Genomic DNA, 22,914 nt, shown 5'->3' with positions numbered 1-22,914 from the left:
CTGGCCAGGCTCCTCTGTCCCTGAGGATTGTCCAGGCAAGAATACTGGAGTAGGTTGCCATCTCCTCCAGGGCATCTTCCCGACCCAAGGATCAAACCCTGGTCTCCTGCATTGGCAGGCGGGTTCTTTACTGTCTGAGCCACCAGGGAAGCCCTGGGTCTCTCCAATAGGTTGGAGTCCTGTGGCCTGAGCACTGAGGTTTGCCATCAGCTCTTCACCGAACTCGGCAGGAACTCGAGTCTGAGCTTCCTCAGCCTGGCGGACAACGACCTCTCCCACGTTGAGCTGAAGAGACTGCGGGAGCCCCCGGGGACGGCCACCTGTGCCCTGAAGGAGCTGTCGTAAGTCGCCCTGCTTCCACAGAAAGCCCTTCCTTGCAGGATTGCGGGGCAGAGTGGGGGTATCAGTGGGGCTGCATCTGGGGCACCTCGGGGACCCCTGTGTTGTGTCTCCCTACCCCCGACACGGGTCTCGTCACCCTCATGCCTCCCACCCCTCCCCTTAGGGCCCCTGTCTCGGCCGCCCCTCCCCTTGGGGGCCCGTCTCGGCTGCCCCTCCCCTCGGGGGCCTGTCTCAGCCGCCTCTCCCCTGGGGGCCCTCCCTGACTTGGTTGCCTCTCCCCTCTCCCCTCGGGGCCCCTTCTCAGCCAGCTTCGCTCTCACCTTGTCTTGGCCGTCTTGACCATTGGCTGCTTTTGTCTCTTTTGTCTCACCTCCTCAGGCCTCTGCCAGCCTCCTCCAAACAGGCTAGTTTTCATCCAGGGGCAATTTTGTCCTGCCAGGGATGCGAGGCAGTGTCTGGACATGTGCTTGGTTTTCACATGTGGGGAGGGGAGTTTGCTCTTGGCATCTAATGGGTCAGGACCACCTGTGTGATCAGACTCTCCAGAGCCCTGGAGCGCACGTGCTCTGTTGCGTCCAACCCTTGGTCGCTCTCTGCGGCCTCTGTCCGTGGGATTCTCCAGGCGAGAAGACTAGAGTGGGTTGGCCATTTCCTCCTGCAGGGGATCTTTCCGACCCAGGGATTGAACGCGGGTCTCCTGCAATTGGCAGGTGGATTCTTTACCACTGAGCTACGTGGGAAGCCCCAATCAAGAACGATCTGGCCCAAAGGTCAGCAGGACTGAGATGGAGAAATCTTTTTTTTTTTTTTTAATGTTTTATTTTGTATTGGGGTCACTCCAGTACTCTTGCCTGGAAAACTCCATGGACGGGGAGCCTGGTAGGCTGCAGTCCATGGGGTTGCTAAGAGTCGGGCACGACTGAGCAACTTCATTTTCACTTTTTGCTTTCATGCATTGGAGAAGGAAATGGCAACCCACTCCAGTGTTCTTGGCTGGAGAATCCCAGGGACAGGGGAGCCTGGTGGGCTGCCGTCTATGGGGTCGCACAGAGTTGGACACGACTGAAGTGACTTAGCAGCAGCAGTAGCATAGCTGATTAGCAAACAATGTTGTGTTAGTTTCAAGTGAAGAGCAAAGAGACTCAGCCAAACATATATATGCATCCGTTCTCCCCCAAAGTCCCGTCCCATCCAGGCTGCCACATAGAGCAGAGTTCCCTGGGCTTACAGCAGGTCCTTGTTGGTGCTCCATGTTAAATACAGCTGTGTGCTCATGTCCATCCCAAACTCCCTAACCATCCCTTCCCCCATCCTCCCCCCCTGGAAACTATAAGTTCATCCTCTGAGTCTGTGAGTTTCCTTTTAAATTAAAAATTTTTTTGATACATATTTTATCTTTTTTAATTTTTAAATTATGAAAATATAAACAGGTTTGGAAAACACAGAACAAAGTTACATACAGTTCCATTATATATTACAGTTGTTTAAGTAAATAAATGAAGATTTTTAGTTGGAGTTTCAATTTCAAACTCTCAGGAATTAGAGTGAATGTACAGAGAAGCAGAAGAATGTAGCAGACTTGAAAAGCATTATGAACCAATTCGACATAATTAAGATTTATACAGTTTTGTGAGCCTCCTTCTGTTCCATGAGATCATTTGTGAGATTTAGATTTCACATATGAGGAATGTCATGTGGTAGAGAAGTGTTACCTTCGCCACCTCACTCTCCTTGGTGCTTCTCTCCTTTACCTGACTTGATCTTTGCACAGCCTTGGGCCCCGGGACAGAGAGTTGGGGAGCAGAAAGGGAGCCGGGGTACGGCTCACCTGGCGTCTCCCCCTCTGCAGGCTGGAGAAGGGGAACCTGTCAGCAGCCGCCTGTGAGGACTTGGCCTCACTTCTCACCAGCACCCCCCACCTGACTCGACTGTGCCTGGGACTGAACCCACTCGGAGATGAGGGCGTGCAGCTGCTGTGTGGCTCCCTGACTCGGCCTGAGTGTGTCCTGCAGAGACTGGAGTGAGTCCCTCCTGGCTCAGTGTCTGGGGAGGACCCTCTGTGGGGGGGCCCCTGGGACAGAAGAGCCTGGTGGGCTACAGTCCATGGGGTCACGAAGAGTCGGACACGACTGGAGTGACCTAACACATTTGTATAAAGCTCAAAAAAGCAAAACAAAAGATGCTTTTATTTTTTTTTAACCCAGCCATGAGTGACGGGCACATCCTTGGTGTGCTCGATGCGTCAGGCTGGGGTGAGAGAGGGTAACGGGCAGGTACTGGGTGTGTCCGGGACGGGGCTCAGGGAGGCCCCGGAGGGGCGGTCGGGCGGGCGTTGCCCCGAGCTGCTGTCCCGAGTGCCCGTCTCTGTGCTTCTGGGAGCGCAGGCTCTGGTGCTGCCGGCTCAGCACGCCCAGCTGCAGGCACCTGTCGGACGCCCTCCTCCAGAGCCGGAGCCTGACGCATCTGAACCTGAGGAGGAACAGCCTGGGAGACGGGGGAGTGAAGCTTCTGAGCTCAGCCCTGGGCCGTGCAGACTGCGCCCTGCAGAGCCTGAAGTGAGTTCCACCACTTCCTGCGGTCAGAGGCCGAGAGGAGGGTCGTGTCACTCGGCCTGAGGTCAGCTGGGATCTGAGTCCTGGGCCTGGTGGCCAGTCCCCAGCAGGCTCTTGGTTTTGTTGGAGGTGGGAATGTGTGGGTGGGTGTTGGTGGTGGTGGTTGTTCAGTCGCTCAGTCGTCTCCAACTCTTTGCGACCCCATGAACTGCAGCATCCCAGGCCTCCCTGTCCATCACCAACTCCCGGAGTCCACCCAAACCCGTGTCCATTGAGTCGGTGATGCCATCCAACCATCTCATCCTCTGTCATCCCCTTCTCCTCCTGCCTTCAATCTTTCCCAGCATCAGGGGCTTTTCAAATGAGTCAGTTTTTCACATCAGGTGGCCAAAGGATTGGAGCTTCAGCTTCAGCATTAGTCCTTCCAGTGAACACCCAGGACTGATCTCCTTTAGGATGGAATATTCTTTGATAGTAAAAAAGAAAAAGAATGAGTCCGGGGGTCAGTGTTGCAGAGAGAAGTCCTGCACACAGATGAGCCTGTCGGTGGCCTGAGGGTCGGCAGGGAGAGGGCCGCGTGGCTGTTCCTTTTGCTTTCTTCCGTTCACGGGTACATGGGGCGCCCAGGTGTTCAGACCTCCTAACCAGCACCCTCCTCTTTCCAGGACTCCGGAGAAGCCTGGTTTTGGAGTCGCTTTCTTCCTTAGAAGGTGGGCTGGAACATGCAGAGAGCAAGGGTTCAGGGGTTGCTTTTCCCTCGTTTGTATTTTCTTTTTTTCATCTTGCAGCTTGTCACACTGTTCTCTCACGGTGGCGGGCTGTCGCGAGCTTGCTCACGCCCTCAAGCGCAATGGTCACCTGAAGATTCTGGACGTCGGGAACAATGACATTCAGGACGAGGGGGTGAAGGAGCTGTGCAGTGTCCTGAAAAGTCCGAGCTGTGTGTTGCAGACACTTGGGTGAGTCAGTGCTTTTTCTTTCTTTCTTTTTTGGTTACCTTTTCTTCTAGTAATACATTGAATTTACAGAAAAGGTGCAAAAGGGGTACAAAGAATTGCCATTAACCTTTGAACAAGATTCAGTGGTAGTTTACATTCTGCCTGAAAGACTTATTCTGTAATCTCTCTGTCTCCTCTCCCATCTCTCTGTATCTATAACATCTACCACCCAGGTACCTGTGTATCTACCACCTGTGTATAGGTCTGTTATCTATGATTTGTGTGTCAGTTAACATCTCCCATCCAGGTACCTGTGTATCTGCCACCTGTGTAAATGTCTGTTATCTATGATTTGTGTGTCAGTCTCCTGTAACTTTTGCGTTAGTCTTGCTAGTAGGGAGTATTTTCAGATTTTTGCATTTGAAAATTAGAAATAGGATGGAAAAAGTGTAATGAGGGGTGGTAGTGTTATTTTTGTCCTTTTAAGGGCCTTGTAAATGAACACGTCCACTTTATAGTGAAACCACTTCTTCCGTATCCGGGCAGGCTAAACTTCAGTTTCCTCACCTGTCAGGTGGGGTTTAGGATAACCCCTGCCTTTCGCAGGATTGGTATATGGATTGAATGCTGCCTGTCGACACTTGGACAGTGTCTGGTGTGTGTTAGCAAGCCTGTTTCAGTAGCATGTGTACTGTGTGCCTGTCTTCAGGGTCCAGCTCTTTGCGACCCTGTGGACTGTAGCCCGCCAGGCTCCTCTGTCCATGGGATTCTCCAGGCAAGAGTACTGGAGGGGGTTGCCATTCCCTTCTCCAGGGGATCTTCCCCACCCAGGGATTGAACCCATGTCTCTTGTGTCTCTCTCCTTGGCAGGTGGATTCTTTACCACTGAGCCACCTGGGAAGCCCTTCAGTATGTGTCCCCCTAAATTCTGTGTCCCTTTTGTCTGTAACTCCTCCATCTTGGAGGACCATCTTTCACGCTTCTGTCCCACCACCCCTAGGTTGGAGAAATGCAGTTTGACGGCCGCTTGCTGCTGGCCACTGTCCTCTGTTCTCGGAAGCAGTAAAAGCCTGGAGAACCTGAACCTTTTAGGAAACAACCTGGGGCCAGACGGAGTCAGCAGGCTGTGGATGCCCTTGAGAAAGCCGATGTGCAAGCTGCGGAAACTCGGGTAATCCCCCGACTCCTCCACGGGGAAGCGGCTGTCGGGATGGGGACGAATGGGACGAGGTCCTAAAGCAAGCCCACGGTTCGGTTTCCCAGGGCGTTCAGTTTCCTAGGGCGGTTCGGGCCAGCAAAACTTCCGGCATCACGCGTGGTGGTCTGCATCCACATTGTCCAGTAGAGGAGCCGCTAGCGGCGTGCGTGTACTGGACGCTTGAAACATGGTTCCTGCAGTGGACAAGCTGACTTTTTAGTCTTTAGGCTGAATTAACCAGCCATGTGTGCCTGTGGTCCCCAGACGATGGCGCGGTCCTACGCACATGGTGTTTTGGGGAGAGTCCCCTACTTTTCTCATTCTGGCGCCTGCCGTGTCTCACTCAGATGTTCACTCAGCGACTTCCTTCCCAGTGCTGACCTTGGGCCGAGCACGGGGGTGTGGTGGTTGGTGTGACACACGGTCCTGGGCCTTTTCATGCTGGTGTGTGTTTGTCTTTGGGAGATAACAAATCCAAGACCCGTGACAGCAGGGTTAGCTGCGTGAATGCTGGGAGGGAAGCTCCGGGTTGTGGTGGAGAGCAGGGTGGTGAGGGAAGGCATGTCTGTGGGGGACCCGGCGAGGCTGGAGGGACGAACCATGTGGCAGGCGGGGAAGACGGACAGTGACTGCAGGTAAGGGCGGCGTGTGCCCCGAGGAAGTCAGAGGAATGTGTGTGGAGCCCCGAGGTTGGACCGAGCTCTGTGTGATCTTTGGGGGCATCACAAGAAGTGCATTTGATTTTTTAAACTTTTGTTTTGTATTGGAGTACAGCCGATGAACAATGTTGTGGTAGTTTCAGGTGAACAGCGGAGGGACTCAGCCATCCATATATATACACCCGTTCTCCCCCAAACTCCCCTCCCATCCAGCCTGCCACATGACACTGAGCAGAGCTCCCTGTGTCTGCAGTAGGGCCTTGTTACCCATTTTAAATACAGCCGTGTGTGCATGTCCATCCCAAACTCTATTTCTTTTGCCACTGGCAACTGTGAGTTCGTTTGAAAGAAGAGCATTTGATTAGAACACTTCCCACCTTGTTTAATATCCTGGAGATGAGGTCAGAAAGATAAGCTGTGGTTTTACTTATTTATTTTTTTGAGAAAGACGTTAAACTAAGCATGCTTTAGCAGGAATCCTCTTCAATACCAGGGAACCTTGCCCACTTTGAGAAGTTGGTCGAAAGCTGTACACTGAGTATTTCGTGTTATCAACTTCAGAACTAAGACACACATTAAAGTTTTTATTGTGGTCTAGTTGCTTTGCAGTGTTGCTAGTTTCTGCCATGCAGCAAAGGGCGTCAGCCGTCTGCTACCTACATCCCCTCGATTTTGCGTTTCCTTCCCATTTAGGTCGCAGAGTATTGAGTAGGGTTCCCTGTGCTGTACGGAGGGTTCTCCTTAGTCACGATTCTATGCATAGTATCAACAGTCGACAAGTGTCAGTTCCAGTCTCCCAGTTCTTCTCACCCCCCTGTCCTTTACGTCTATGTGTTTGTTCTCAATGTCTGGTCTCTACTTCTGCTTTGTAAATAAGGTTGTATACACCAGCATTTTTCGGATTCCACGTATTTGCATTAATACACGGCATTTGTTTTCCGCTGACTGACTTCACTCTGTTTGACAGTCTCTAGGTCCATCCGCGTCTCTGCAGATGCTATGTCATACATTTAAAAAATGGAAATATGGCTGATTTATAACGGTGCCGCTTTCCAGTGTAAAGCCAAGTAATTCAGTTATGTGTTCCGTGTCTATTATATCTGTTCTTTTCTACTCGCATTCCTTTCCCTTGTGGGTTATTATAGTGTTGAGTATGGTTTTCTGTGCTGTGTAGGCCCTCTGTGGTTGTGCTTTTCATTGGAATACCCCGTCTTACGTTTGTTTCATCATCTTTCCTGGGGATTTCCCGTCTCTTTCCTTTGTGCTCTGCTTTTCTGTGGAAAGGAGCGCTACTGCCCTGGAATCTCTGCATGAAGCTGGAGGTAGAGAGAGATCCAGGGGACGGTAAAAGTTAGCTTCTCTGGGACACCCATCTTAGCATCTCATCCTGTCTCCATCTCTTCTCCTTCTGTCTCTGTTTTTGCAGGCTCGAAAAAGACCTGTGCTCTGTAGTGAGTGCCGAGTTGGAGAAACTACATGAGAAGGGGTGCTTTTTGAGAGTCAAGTCTCAGTGGGACTTTAATGACCCTGAAGAGAGATGGTGGTGGTGACCCATGGAGGCGACACCACAGGTTTACCGCGGCCCGTCCTGGGAGAAAAGCCTCCCTGATGCATGTGTTGCTCAGGAATTTCTGTTCATGGGGACGAATGAGCCGTCGCCTCCAGGATGCCCCTTCAGTCTGTGACAGGCAGCACGTTAAATGCCCAGTCTGCAGAATACTAACCCAAGTCTCTATTTGGCCCAAGATCCTACATGGGCTCACCTGTAAGTGTTTTTTTTCCCTCATTGGTGTAATAATTTAAATTCTTGGGGCCATTAAGAGGATTAAATAAAGCAAAGGATATAAAAAAATGTCTTGAGGAAATCAAAAACTTCATTTCTCATGGATTGAGAGGTGGGATAGACGTAGTTATGATTCCATAATTATAATACTGTGATGAAATTAGCCTAATGGACACCTTGACTGATTCTTTTTTGTTTTACAAATTGTATTTATTTATTTATTCTTTAACACTTTATTTTGTATTGGAGTATGGCTGATTAACAATGTTGTGACAGTTTCAGGTGGACAGCAAGGGGATTCAGCCATACATACACATGTATCCATTCTCCCCCAAACTTCCCTCCTGTCCAGGCTGCCACATAACCCTGAGCAGAGTTCCCTGTGTCTACAGTAGGTCCTTATTGGTTCTGCATTTTAAATACAACCCTGTTTGCATGTCCATCCCACACTCCGGGGGGAGGTGGGGTTAGACTGGTTCTTAATATGCAAACAGGCCCAGTTTCAGCCTTTGCTTCTGTTGTGAAAGATCACAGGCTGTGTTTCCATCTAAAGCATAATCCACCAACCTGGAAATACGGAATGTGGATCGCACACAGGATGTGACGCGACATTGATGGTGTCATGCATAAACTTTTGTCTATGAAGGGTAGGAACTTACAGAATGGTCATGTTCTCTCCCTTTTCCAAACACCCAAGGTTCTTTCTTATCCTCCTTTCCAACAAGCAGAGGCTACGTGTGGTCGCAGGGCACAGATGGAGACTTTATTTTGAACTTGATGATTTGTAACACCTTCGTGGTTTTGATGTTGTTCAGTAGCTAAGTCACGTCCAGCTCTTTGCAGCCCCATGGACTGCAGCACGCCAGCCTTCCCTTTACTGTTGTTTACTACATTATCCTTCACTATCTCCTGGAGTTTGCTCAAACTCACGTCCATTGAGTCGGCAATGCCACCCAACCATCTCATCCTCTGTCGTCCCCTTCTCGTCCTGCCTTCAATCTTTCCCAGCACCAGGCTCTTTTCCAAGGAGTCAGTTCTTTGCATCAGGTGGCCAAAGTATTGGAGTTTCAGCTTCAGCATCAGTCCTTCCAATGAACATCCAGGACTGATTTCCTTTAGGATGGACTGTTGGATCTCCTTGTAGTCCAAGGGTCTCAAGAGTCTTCTCCAGCACCACAGTTCAAAAGCATCAATTCTTCAGCATTCAGCTTTATTTATAGTCCAACTCTCACATCCAAACACGACTACTGGAAAAACCATAGCTTTGACTAGAAGGACCTTTGTTGGCAAAGTAATGTCTCTGCTTTTTAATATGCTGTCTAGGTTGGTCATAGCTTTTCTTCCAAGGAGAAAGCGTCTTTTAATTTCATGGCTGCAGTCACCATCTGCAGTGATTTTGGAGCCCCCCCCCCCCCGAAAATAAAGTCTGTCACTCTTTCCATTGTTTCCCCAGCTATTTGCCAAGATTCAGGAGCAGAACTTGAGGGTTCTAGGATCCCTAAGGAGTAGCAGGAAGGGGGAAATGGTGGGAAAACACGAAGTCAAGACATCTGAGACCTGCATTAACCACAGGCGAAAATCATCATGGGCCCTGATATAAAAAGTGAAAACAGAATTCAGCAGGTAGAAGATGACAAAGGTGACCACCAGCATCAGGATGGTGTGGGCAGCTCTGGTCTCTGGGGGGCATCTGTGGTGCCCAGTGGGGGTGTGAATATACTGCACCCTCTGGTGGTGTCTGAGCAGGAAAAGCACCATGGAGCCACTGGACCAGACCACGAGGGTAAGAAACACGGCATCCGAGGTGGACCACAAGTAGACACAGCCTGCTTTAGAAGCCGAGGGTGAGCAGAACCACTTGCCTTGGGCATCAGTATAGTTGTGCTCATCCTGTGGACCAGAGATGCTCACAGGAATCCAGATATTCATGAATAGACTGAGCATCCAGCAGACCCAACAGGAAGGACCAGTGACCCTGGGGGCTCTTCCTCTGAGCATCACCCACGCCGCTGTCCTGGGGGTGAGAGTGAAGGACTGATAGGTGCTCAGGATGCAGGTGGAGCACAGGGTGGTGCTGCGAGCCACCCTCTGTATGTAATACACAAGCTTACACCCAAGACTGGACAGGGGCTTCCTTGACACAAAAGCTGCCATCGTGTGGGGAACCCCAGCGGAGAGAAGAACCAAGAAGTTGGCCACGGCCACGTGGGTGACAATCGTCTGCGGGGGTCTCTGTTTGTGGCCAAGGAAGACTGGGGAGACATTACAGAAGAAGAGGATGACGTTAGCCAGAGTCCCGTTCCCAACCTGTAACAGAAATAGGGCTTTCAGAAACATTTCCCCTGATTCTTTCTGTGGGGGGAGCATCTTTCTGAATGGGGATTTCTCTGGTGGCTCAGACAGTAAAGAATCCGCCTGCAATGCAGGACACACAGGTTTGATCCCTGGGTCGGGAAGCTGCCCTGCAGAGGGGAATGACAAGCCACTCCAGTATTCTTGCCTGGAGAATCCCACGGACAGAGGAAGCTGGTGGGCTGTGGGCCACAGGGTCACAAAGACTCGGACGTGACCGAGCAACTGGCACCTTTGCTTCCTCACATCCTCCTGAGCACACGTGGAGAGGGCTTCAGAGCGGCCTGGCAGGAAGACCAGGATTTTCTAGTGGAGACATGGGGACTCTCATATCGTACAGGTCCTGGACCTTCTATTCTGAAAAGAGAGACACCATCATCCGTCACACAGGAGGGACTGAACTTGCAGAAGTACACCATTGACACCTATTTCACATTTTATCATTATTATTTTGTATTTCTTTCTATTTACTTTTATATTCTGACTCCCTACACAGATGTAAAACCCAGGAGCTTAGAAGCCATGCCTGTGTTGGTAAAAAATATATGATTGACACATAATAATAAATTTAATAAACATGTAGTTGGTAAACAAGTGAAAGGAGACAAAAATAAAAATACACGGTTGTTCTTCAGTTTTTCAGTCGTGTCTGACTCTTTTTTGACCCCATGGACTGCGGCATGCCAGGCTTTCCTGTCCTTCACCGTCTCCCGGAGTTTGCTCAAACTCACATCCATGGAGTCAGTGCCTGCACCATATTTATAATTCATTTTCATCTTTTCTACCGTTATCATGCATGAAGAAAATTAAACAAAGGCAGAATAATATACATATTACAGGGTTACAGAAGTTATTAAAATTTTCAGGGAACATAGTTCCAACTGTGGAGAAATCTAAATTATACATTCATGTGATAGTACATAAAACACCCCTGTGAAACTGGTAGTATTCTGACTATACAGGCTGCTGGAAGTCCCTCAGGTAATCTATTTGGTATGGAAAATAACCTTAGTTTGCAAAGAATTTTAATCAATAATTTTGCAGGTCTTGACTTGCTAAATCTGTCTGTGCAGGGATTTTTCTGGAGCAGTCTCCAGCTTGCCTCAAGCCATATGTAAAAATAAACATTTCAGTCAAAACATCCAGGTGTACACCTTCAATAAGTACAGTTTTTGCTTGTCAACTGTGTCACCCGAAAGCTAATAAAATACTTGGGTTGTTAGACCCAAGGCACAGATAGATTGCTTTACATCTTCATTAGTTTTCATTTTTGTAAAAATGAGAATCTTGCTAAACTTGGAAACGAATATGATAACTAGTCTTTTTTGTTAAGATTTTTTTTTTTTTTTGATGTGGACCATTCTTAAAGTCTTTATTGAATTAGTTACAATTGTTTCTGTCTTTATGTTTTGTTTTTTTGACCTCAAGGTATGTGGGATGCCTTAGCTCCAGGACCAGGGATGGATCCCGTACCCCCTGCATTGGAAGGCGAAGTCTTAACCACTGGACTGCCAGGCAAATCCCAAAAGAAAGATTTTAAGGAACAATCTAACAATCCAGGAACTAAAAGAAAAAAATACTAAGCCCAATGCTCACCAGAAGGAAAGAATTAACAGAAATCAGAGCAGAAGTAAATGAAATACAGACCAGACAAATAAAAGATCAGCAAAGACGAGAGTTGGTTTTTTGAGAAGATAAACTCTCCGTCCGGTAGGAATGTGAGGGATGGTTATAACATTCAAGGTCAGGCACCTAAGGCATTTCCCATCTTACTAGCGTTTCTTGTCCTAAGTCCAGCTGAATTTACTTCCCTTAAAAAAAAAAAACAAACAAACACATTTTCCTTTTATCACAACAATTCACATCCTTCCTTTTTCCTGGAATTCCCTTCTTCCCACTCCTTCAACTGTCTTGCTCCTTCAGACTCCAGCCCACTTGATTTGACTTGCTCACAGTTGCCTGATGATAATCCTCAGTGACCATTTCTGATTCTCTATCTCAGTCTCAAGATGGGATGGGGAGGGAGGTGGGACAGGGGCTCAGGATGGGGGACGCATGTACACCCATGGCTGATTCATGTCAATGTATGGCAAAAACTACTACAATGTTGTAATTAGCCTCCAATTAAAAAAATAATAATAAAAAGAAAACTTGAAAGAGAAGTTAAGATACTAGAAGAAGCAAAAGTGGCTAAGATCACTACATAAACACAGATGTTACCTTGGGAAAGAAGTTGAAATTCTTGCTCTGTTGGAAAGAAGATGAACTTTCTTTAACATCCCACTGTTTCTATACCCACCTCCCACTGATGCTGCTGCTGAAATGCAAGTCAGTCTATGAGGAGGAAGTGATTTTCCTGTTGCACATTGACACCAGAGAATTTGAATAATAAAATGTCATTTACCCAAAAAAACCCCACAAAAACTAAATCTATGCTTTTTCTTTTTTTGCTTTTGTTTTTACTCCACCTCTCTCTTTGGGCTTCCCTGGTGGCTCAGATGGTAAAGAATCTGCCTGCAATGCAGGAGACTCATGTTCAGTCCCTGGGTCGGGAAGATCCCCTGGAGAAGGGAATAGCAACTCACTCTTCCTGCCTGGAGAATCCCATGGACAGAGAAGCCTGGCGAGCTACAGTCCATGGGGTTACAAAGAGTTGACTGAGACTGAGCAACCAACACTTTCTCTTCCAATACACTGAGAGTCGTTTGAGGGCAAGCACAGCTCACCCTGTTGACTGATAGATTCTCTACCCGCGGTGTCTGGACAGCCAACATCCTGTGAGCATCAGCTACTGCTATTCCACAGAGTCTCCAACAACAGAGGGAGGAAACACAAGACTTATGCATTCTTATCTCTGCTTTGAATTACAATTACCTGCAACTTCCATGGCATTCCTAGAAAGCTACATTTCGCCGTGGCCCCAGTCATAACACAGAAGAACAAACCTAACCTCGTATTGGATCTCTTCCGTTAGCTGTGACCTCTGCGTCCTGTTGCCTGTGCTCAGCTGCGCTGGTTTGAGCAACAACGCTGCCTGCATGTGTGCCAAGTCTCTTCAGTCGTGTCCAACTGTTTGCGACCCTGGGTGTGGATGCTCAGAGTGAGGCAGGATCAGCCTGCATCCTGCATAGTCTCAGCTCCAAACTCCTCTCCTGCTGCAGAGCCAGCTCTCCTGTTTCCTGCCCTGAGACTGAACACAAGGGAGCACTCACCTGCCTGCACTTGGTGCCACACTCTGTGCAGGAAAGTGTCAGTCAGGATGGGCCCCAGTTATAGGGACAGGGTCCCTGGACCCGCTCTCCCCACAGAGGAGCCATTATCATGTCATCTGAAGCGGAGGTGACACTGTCTGCATGGAGAGTCTGGGGCGTCTCCAGTGGGGGGCAGATCTTACCCCCAGTGCTCGTCACCCTCACCCACGCCTGGAGACTACTGACAACTCCTGGAAATTACTGAGAAGGTCCCTGTGAGCAGCTGAGCAGAGGGCAGGGAGAGTTTTCTGAGTTCCCTGTGGGAGAACCCAAGTTTACAGTGAAAGTCATAGGTGGGGGAGGGACACTCAGAGCACTGGGGCTCCCTTCACTGTGTCTTCCGCTGGGCATTTTCCCTCATGGTCTTAAGGGTGTTCTCACTGATCATCAGCATGGGATCTGGAGGATGGGCTTTCTCCTGAGTTGAAGTTCCACAGCCCTTTCTATTTATGGCCTCAGGTCTGTTTAATCTGGAAAATGCCCCCATTGAAGCCAGAGTTTCCCTCCTCAGAATCCTCAGGTCTCCCTCATGGCCACATGACTCTGCCAGGACTTTGTCATTTGTTTCAAGTCACCCATGGAGCCCCCTCCTTGAGCCTCTCATTGGACCTCCAGCCTGTCCCTGTGTTCTAGTCCATGAGCCTGGTCACATGCATTCCTAAATGTGCAGACAGGGGTTAGCAAGATGAATTTATTAGGACAACATTAGACTTTAGAATTCTTTAAGTTGACTGTTGTAATGATCAATTTCTAGTTGGAGATTTAAATTGGTATTTGGATCCTTGAAACCTGCTCCGTTAGGTGCGCGGTAGGCCTGGGATCATTGTCCCGAGGGAACACGGAGCAGAAGGAACACACGCACTCTCTGCATCACTCTCTGATTCTCCTTCTGTGGAGAATTGGCGCATGAAGGCAGCAGACACATCCGTGTTTCATAAACATGGGTTTTCCAAGATAACCCAGGTAGATAGGACATCTGCTGCTTCTATACATGTGCACATTCCTGGCCATCTGGGACAGTGTGCTGGGACATCATCTTAATATGCTGAATGACTGTTCACCATGGGGACGTTGCTTGGCACAAGCACACAGAGATGGTTTGGACCGACTATGTGCCATTCCTCTACTAGGTAATGAAGATACAAAGAGAATTACTAATACCCTGCATTCTGATATGTGAAACCCATGACTTAGCAGATTTTCTAGCTGAGCTGGTGGAAGCGTCCAGATCTGAGCCGTCCAGTGTGGGAGCTCCCATCCCAGGCAACCACTGAGCTCCTGATATGGGCTCATCTGGACCGAGAGGGGCTTGGGTGTAACACACACACTGGATTCGCCTTCTGTATTGAGGTTCTCCCATGTTGGATGCAAAGATATTTACAACTGTTTCATCTTCTTCGTGGACCGATCCTTTGGGCATTATGTAGTGTCCTTCCTTGTCTCTTATAGCAATCTTAAAGTCTATTTTGTCTTAATAAGTATTGCTCCTCTGACTTTCTCTTGATTTTCATTCGTGAGGAATGTCTTTTTCCATCCTCTCACTTTCAGTCTGTGTGTCTTTAGAGTGAAAGTGAGTGCTTTGTACAGGATGTGTATGGTATGTTTCTTTATCCATTTTGGTTGGAGCCTTTCAATTCTTACATATTCTTTGAAATGCTCATAGTAGTTCTAACCAGAATATAAGAATTTGTGAACCCATATGTAATGACTAGAGCATTCTATACAAAGAGTTACACGTTAAGACTACCTATTTTAAAAATACAATAATAAATACACCACATTTTCCTAAAAGATAGTATTAGAGAAAAGGAACTCAGAAAATAGTGATTAGGATAAAACAGAAAACAAAGTCCCAAGATTTTGCACGACAGTGATGAAAACTAAATGTTTATGTGACAAACAGGACTGGGTACCTTCTACTATTCCTTCCTGTTACTCCATCCATCAAGTCAGTGATATATACTGAGGTTCAAATATGGAAAGAAAGCCCAGGTTCAAAGGTAAAGTGATCCATTGTACAATATTGGTAATTATGTGTAGCATTACAGCATATTAAAGAAATAGAAGTGAAACAAAGATACAAAAGAGTGTAGAAAATCACTTCCATTTTCCAGGTTTCATAGCATCATCATGAAATAAAATCTCCCCACCACTCAGGAGTGATATTTATCGGGACCAATATTGGAATAAGTGCCAATCAATGTACATCAGGTATTGGTCAAACTAATGTGGAAATAAAGTGTGTGGACACAGTTCAAATGATACCAGATAAAGGAGAATTCTTTCAGAATTACACTGTCTAAGAGGGTAACTGATTTCCTCAATGTTTCTGTGAATAGCTCTTGAGCTGTTATTTCATGGTTTGACTTTCAGATCTCTCAAGGCAGTGCCAACACTGATTTGTCTTCTAGGTTGATGGGATTCCATGTAAAAATTTGGTACTGAGTACACATGTCAGAAGGCACAGGGAACTCCCTGGCTGTCCTGTGGTGGGGGCCTGGTGCTTTCATTGCTGAGGGCATGAGTGTAATCCCTGGTCAGGGACTAGATCCTGCAAGCAGGGTCAAAATTTAAAAAAGAAAGGAAAGAATTAGTCAAGAATACAAAAAAGGTACAAACTTTCCTTTATAAATAATTATGGAGAGGTGGTATACAAGATGTGACAACAGTACTCTGTTCCATATCTGAACGTCGCTGAGAGCAGTCTTAAAAGTTGTCACATAGAATGAGTTTGGAAGTTTACCTTCCTCTGCAATTTTCTGGAAGAGTTTGAGCAGGATAGGTGTTGGCGCTTCTCTAAATTTTTGGTAGAATTCAGCTGTGAAGCCGTCTGGACCTGGGCTTTTGTTTGCTGGAAGATTTTTGATTACAGTTTCCATTTCCATGCTTGTGATGGGTCTGTTAAGATTTTCTCTTTCTTCCTGGTCCAGTTTTGGAAAGTTGTACTTTTCTAAGAATTTGTCCATTTCTTCCACGTTGTCCATTTTATTGGCATGTAATTGTTGATAGTAGTCTCTTACGATCCTTTGTATTTCTGTGTTGTCTGTTGTGATCTCTCCATTTTCATTTCTAATTTTATTGATTTGATTTTTCCTTCTTTGTTTCTTGATGAGTCTGGCTAATGATTTGTCAATTTTATTTATCCTTTCAAAGAATCAGCTTTTGGCTTTGTTGATTTTTGCTATGGTCTCCTTTGTTTCTTTTGCATTTATTTCTGCCCTAATTTTTAAGATTTCTTTCCTTGTACTAACCCCAGGGTTCTTAATTTCTTCCTTTTCTAGTTGTTTTAGGTGTAGAGTTAGGTTATTTATTTGACTTTTTTCTTGTTTCTTGAGGTATGCCTTAGTGCTATGAACTTTCCCCTTAGGACTGCTTTTACAGTGTCCCACAGGTTTTGGGTTGTTGTGTTTTCATTTTCATTAGTTTCTATGCAAATTTTGATTTCTTTTTTGATTTCATCTGTGATTTGTTGGTTATTCAGCAGCGTGTTGTTCAGCCTCCATATGTTGGAATTTTTAATGGTTTTTCTCCTGTAATTGAGATCTAATCTTACTGCATTGTGGTCAGAAAAGATGCTTGGAATGATTTCTATTTTTTTGAATTTACCAAGGCTAGCTTTATGGCCCAGGATGTGATCTATCCTGGAGAAGGTTCCATGTGTGCTTGAGAAAAAGGTGAAATTCATTGTTTTGGGATGAAATGTCCTATAGATATCAATTAGGTCTAACTGGTCTATTGTATCGTTTAAAGTTTGTGTTTCCTTGTTAATTTTCTGTTTAGTTGATCTATCCATAGGTGTGAGTGGGGTATTAAAGTCTCTCACTATTATTGTGTTATTGTTAACTTCTCCTTTAATTCTTGTTAGCATTTGTCTTACATATTGCGGTGCTCCCGTGTTGGGTGCATATATATTTATAATTGTTATATCTTCTTCTTGGATTGATCCTTTGATCATTATGTAGTGACCGTCTTTGTCTCTTTTCACAGCCTTTGTTTTAAAGTCTATTTTATCTGATATGAGTATTGCTACTCCTGCTTTCTTTTGGTCCCTATTTGCATGGAAAATCTTTTTCCAGCCCTTCACTTTCAGTCTGTATGTGTCCCCTGTTTTGAGGTGGGTCTCTTGTAGACAACATATGTAGGGGTCTTGTTTTTGTATCCATTCAGCCAGTCTTTGTCTTTTGGTTGGGGTATTCAACCCATTTACGTTTAAGGTAATTACTGATAAGTATGATCCTGTTGCCATTTACTTTATTGTTTTGGGTTCGAATTTATACACCGTTTTTGTGTTTCCTGTCTAGAGAATATCCTTTAGTATTTGTTGGAGAGCTGGTTTGGTGGTGCTGAATTCTCTCAGCTTTTGCTTGTCTGAAAAGCTTTTGATTTCTCCTTCATATTTGAATGAGATCCTTGCTGGGTACAATAATCTGGGCTGTAGGTTATTTTCTTTCATCACTTTAAGTATGTCTTGCCATTCCCTCCTGGCTTGAAGAGTTTCTATTGAAAGATCACCTGTTATCCTTATGGGAATTCCCTTGTGTGTTATTTGTTGTTTTTCCCTTGCTGCTTTTAATATTTGTTCTTTGTGTTTGATCTTTGTTAATTTGATTAATGTGTGTCTTGGGGTGTTTCGCCTTGGGTTTATCCTGTTTGGGACTCTCTGGGTTTCTTGGACTTGGGCGATTATTTCCTTCCCCATTTTAGGGAAGTTTTCAACTATTATCTCCTCAAGTATTTTCTCATAGTCTTTCTTTTTGTCTTCTTTTTCTGGGACCCCTATGATTCGAATGTTGTAGCATTTAATATTGTCCTGGAGGTCTCTGAGATTGTCCTCATTTCTTTTAATTCCTATTTCTTTTATCCTCTCTGATTCATTTATTTCTACCATTCTATCTTCTAATTCACTAATCCTATCTTCTGCCTCTTTTATTCTACTATTTGTTGCCTCCAGAGTGTTTTTAATTTCATTTATTGCATTATTCATTATATATTGACTCTTTTTTATTTCTTCTAGGTCCTTGTTAAACCTTTCTTGCATCTTCTCAATCCTTGTCTCCAGGCTATTTATCTGTGATTCCATTTTGATTTCAAGATTTTGGATCAATTTCGCTATGATCATTTGGAATTCTTTATCAGGTAGATTCCCTATCTCTTCCTCTTTGGTTTGGTTTGGTGGGCATTTATCCTGTTCCTTTATCTGCTGGGTATTCTCACCCTAATACCAAAACCTGACAAAGATGCCACAAAAAAAGAAAACTACAGGCCAATATCACTGATGAACATAGATGCAAAATTCCTTAACAAAATTCTAGCAATCAGAATCCAACAACACATTAAAAAGATCATACACCATGACCAAGTGGGCTTTATCCCAGGGATGCAAGGATTCTTCAATATCTGCAAAGCAATCAGTGTAATATACCACATTAACAAATTGAAAAATAAAAACCATATGATTATCTCAATAGATGCAGAGAAAGCCTTTGACAAAATTCAACATCCATTTATGATAAAAACTCTCCAGAAAGCAGGAATAGAAGGAACATACCTCAACATAATAAAAGCTATATATGACAAACCCACAGCAAACATTATCCTCAATGGTGAAAAATTGAAAGCATTTCCTCTAAAGTCAGGAACAAGATAAGGGTGCCCACTTTCACCATTACTAAAACATAGTTTTGGCCACAGCAATCAGAGCAGAAAAAGAAAAAAGGAATCCAAATTGGAAAAGAAGAAGTAAAACTCTCACTATTCGCAGATGACATGATCCTCTACATAGAAAACCCTAAAGACCCCACCAGAAAATTACTAGAAATAATCAATGAATATAGTAAAGTTGCAGGATATAAAATCAACACACAGAAATCCCTTGCATTCCTATACACTAATAATGAGAAAACAGAAAGAGAAATTAAGGAAACAATTTCATTCACCATTGCAACAGAAAGAATAAAATACTTAGGAATATATCTACCTAAAGAAATTAAAGACCTATATTTAGAAAACTATAAAACACTGGTGAAAGAAATCAAAGAGGACACTAATAGATGGAGAAATATACCATGTTCATGGATTGGAAGAATCAATATAGTGAAAATGAGTATATTACCCAAAGCAATTTATAGATTCAATGCAATCCCTATCAAGCTACCAATGGTATTCTTCACAGAGCTAGAACAAATAATTTCACAATTCGTATGGAAATACAAAAAATCTCGAATAGCCAAAGCTATCTTGAGAAAGAAGAATGGAACTGGAGGAATCAACCTGCCTGACTTCAGGCTCTACTACTATGCCACAGTCATCAAGACAGTATGGTACTGGCACAGAGACAGAAATATAGATCAGTGGAACAAAATAGAAAGCCCAGAGATAAATCCATGCACATATGGACAACTTATCTTTGACAAAGGAGGCAAGAATATACAATGGATTAAAGACAATCTCTTTAACAAGTGGTGCTGGGAAAACTGGTCAACCACTTGTAAAAGAATGAAACTAGAGCACTTTCTAACACCATACACAAAAATAAACTCAAAACTCAAAATAAACTCAAAAAACTCAAAACTCAAAATGGAAACTATAAAACTCCTAGAGGAGAATATAGGCAAAACACTCTCCGACATACATCACAGCAGGATCCTCTATGACCCACCTCCTAGAATATTGGAAATAAAAGCAAAAATAAACAAATGGGACCTAATTAAACTTAAAAGCTTCTGCACAACAAAGGAAACTATAAACAAGGTGAAAAGGCAGCCTTCAGAATGGGAGAAAATAATAGCAAATGAAGCAAGTGACAAACAACTAATCTCAAAAATATACAAGCAACTCTTACAGCTCAACTGCAGAAAAATAAATGACCCAATCAAAAAATGGGCCAAAGAACTAAATATACATTTCTCCAAAGAAGACATACAGATGGCTAACAAACACATGAAAAGATGCTCAACATCACTCATTATCAGAGAAATGCAAATCAAAACCACTATGAGGTACCATTTCACGCCAGTCAGAATGGCTGCAATCCAAAAGTCTACAAGCAATAAATGCTGGAGAGGGTGTGGAGAAAAGGGAACCCTCTTACACTGCTGGTGGGAGTGCAAACTAGTACAGCCACTATGGATAACAGTGTGGAGATTCCTTAAAAAAACTGGAAATAAAACTACCTTATGATTCAGCAATCCCACTGCTGGGCATACACACTGAGGAAACCAGAAGGGAAAGAGACACATGTACCCCAATGTTCATCGCAGCACTGTTTATGATAGCCAGGACATGGAAGCAACCTAGATGTCCATCAGCCGATGAATGGATAAGAAAGCAGTGGTACATATACACAATGGAGTATTACTCAGCCATTAAAAAGAATACATTTGAATCAGTTCTAATGAGGTGGATGAAACTGGAGCCTATTATACAGAGTGAAGTAAGCCAGAAAGAAAAACACCAATACAGTATACTAACGCATATATATGGAATTTAGAAAGATGGTAACAATAACCCGGTGTATGAGACAGCAAAAGAGACACTGATGTATAGAACAGTCTTATGGACTCTGTGGGAGAGGGAGAGGGTGGGAAGATTTGGGAGAATGGCATTGAAGCATGTATAATATCATATATGAAACGAGTCGCCAGTCCAGGTTCGATGCACGATACTGGATGCTTGGGGCTGGTGCACTGGGATGACCCCGAAGGATGGTATGGGGAAGGAATTGGGAGGAGGGTTCAGGATGGGGAACACATGTATACCTGTGATGGATTCATTTCGATATTTGGCAAAACTAATACAATATTGTAAAGTTTAAAAATAAAATAAAATTTAAAAAAAAAACCTGTGTCTACACATTAAAAAAAAAAATTGTCACAAGACGAATCTTTGTAACTATATACAGATATGGTATTAACTAGACTTGTGATGTTTTGCATTCTATACAAATACCCAAAGAAGGGCACTGCTGAAGAATGCTCACCCTGCTGGACAACTGTGCTCATTTCCCATGCTGGTCAGGTTATTTCAAAATCCTTCAAGCCAGGCTTCGGCAGTATGTGAACCGAGAATTTCCAGATGTACAAGCAGGGTTTAGAAAAGGCAGAGGAACCAGAGATTAAATTGCCAATGTCCACTAGGTCACAGAAAAAGCAAGGGAATTCCAGAAAAACATCTGTTTCTGCTTTATTGACTATGCTATATCACAACAAACTGGAAAATTCTTAAAGAGATGGGAATACCAAACCATCTTACCTGCTTCCTGAGAAACCTGTATGGAGGTCAAGGTGCAACAGTTAGAACCTTACATGGAACAATAGACTGGTTCAAAACTGGGAAAGGAGTACGTCAAGGCTGTATATTATCACCCTGCTTATTTAACTTATATGCAGAGAACATCATGCAAAATGATGGGCTGGATGAAGCACAAGCTGGTATCAAGACTGCTGGGAGAAATATCAGCAGTCTCAGATATGCAGATGACACCACTCTAATGGCAGAAAGTGAAGAGGAACTAAAAAGCCTCTTGATGAAAGTGAAAGAGGAGAGTGAAAAAGCTGGCTTAAAACTCAACATTCAGAAAACTAAGATCATGGCATCCGGTCCCATCACTTCAGGGCAACTAGAAGGAGAAAAAGTAGAAGCAGCAGCAGGTTTTGTTTTCTTGGGCTCCAAAATTACGGCAGATGGTGACTGCAGCCATGGTGTTAGAAGATGGTTTCTTCTTGGAGGAAAAGCTATGACAAACCTGATCAGCATATTAAAAAGCAAAGACATCTCTTTGTCAACAAAGGACTATATAGTCAAAGCTATGGCTTTTCCAGTAGTCATGCACAGATGTGAGAGTTGGACCATACAAAAGGCTGACACCGAAGAATTAATGCTTTCGAATTGTGGTGCTGGAGAAGACTCTTGAGAGTCCCTTGAACTGTGAGGAAATCAAATCTATCAATCCTAAAGGAAATCAACCCTGAACATTCATTGGAAGGACTGATGCTCAAACTGAAGGTCCAATATTTTGTCCTGATACGAAGAGCCGACTCACTGAGAAAGACCTTGATGCTGGGAAATATTGAAGGCAAAAGGAGAAGAGGGTGGCAGAGGATGAGCTGGTTGGTTGCCATCACCGATTCAATGGACATGAATTTGAGCAAACTCTGGGAGATAGTGGAGGACAGGGAAACCTGGCGTGCTTCCATAGCAGACCATAGGGTTGCAAAGAGTCAGACACAACTTAGCAACTGTACAACAACAACAAATACTGTATTATTCTGTTGCACAACCAAAACTTCTGTAATGGTATGTGCTAATTCAGTTCAGTTCAGTTCAGTCGCACAATCGTGTCCGACTCTCTGCGACTCCATGAATCGCAGCATGTCAGGCCTCCCTGTCCATCACCATCTCCCAGAGTTCACTCAAACTCATGTCCATCGAGTCAGTGATGCCATCCAGCCATCTCATCCTCTGTCGTCCCCTTCTCCTTCTGCCCCCAATCCCTCCCAGCATCAGAGTCTTTTCCAATGAGTCAACACTTCACATGAGGTGGTCAAAGTACTGGAGTTTCAGCTTTAGCATCATTCCTCCCAAAGAACACCCAGGGATGATCTCCTTTAGAATGGACTGGTTGGATCTCCTTGCAGTCCAAGGGACTCTCAAGAGTCTTCTCCAATACCACAGTTCAAAGCATCAATTCTTCAGCACTCAGCCTTCTTCACAGTCCAACTCTCACATCCATACATGACCACTGGAAAAACCATAGCCTCGACTAAATGGACCTTTGTTGGCAAAGTAATGTCTCTGCTTTTCAATATGCTATCTAGTTTGGTCATAACTTTTCTTCCAAG

At 44.8% G+C, this 22,914-nt stretch overlaps 2 protein-coding genes across 5 annotated transcripts in view; one reads left to right on the top strand and one right to left on the bottom strand.

Annotated features, from left to right (window-relative positions):
* The window catches only part of NLRP13 (NLR family pyrin domain containing 13), a 30,598-nt gene extending 23,057 nt beyond the window's left edge, over nucleotides 1-7,541 (top strand). For all 4 annotated transcript variants that reach the window (XR_015146566.1, XM_086354699.1, XM_086354701.1 and 1 more), the window contains 6 exons: nucleotides 171-341; nucleotides 2,192-2,362; nucleotides 2,727-2,897; nucleotides 3,683-3,853; nucleotides 4,833-5,003; nucleotides 7,116-7,541. Coding sequence is in view for 3 of the 4 variants with exons in the window: in XM_086354699.1 (XP_086210825.1) it covers nucleotides 171-341; nucleotides 2,192-2,362; nucleotides 2,727-2,897; nucleotides 3,683-3,853; nucleotides 4,833-5,003; nucleotides 7,116-7,239 (979 nt within the window). In the remaining variant the exon portion in view is untranslated. The remainder of the gene's footprint in view (nucleotides 1-170; nucleotides 342-2,191; nucleotides 2,363-2,726; nucleotides 2,898-3,682; nucleotides 3,854-4,832; nucleotides 5,004-7,115) is intronic.
* Nucleotides 7,542-7,660: 119 nt separating this feature from the next.
* LOC147354732 (vomeronasal type-1 receptor 1-like) lies at nucleotides 7,661-18,784 on the bottom strand. The gene has a single exon (XM_086354710.1). The coding sequence runs from the start codon at nucleotides 9,837-9,839 to the stop codon at nucleotides 8,940-8,942; it is 900 nt and encodes a 299-aa protein (XP_086210836.1). The 5' UTR covers nucleotides 9,840-18,784; the 3' UTR covers nucleotides 7,661-8,939.
* Nucleotides 18,785-22,914: the final 4,130 nt, after the last annotated feature.

Source organism: Bos grunniens, chromosome 18 (genome assembly GCF_055505025.1).
Source record: "Bos grunniens cultivar Pamir isolate PY7600 chromosome 18, Bosgru_T2T1.0, whole genome shotgun sequence".
In the NCBI taxonomy this organism is placed as follows: domain Eukaryota; kingdom Metazoa; phylum Chordata; class Mammalia; order Artiodactyla; family Bovidae; genus Bos; species Bos grunniens.
This window is presented reverse-complemented; position numbering and strand designations above follow the sequence as displayed.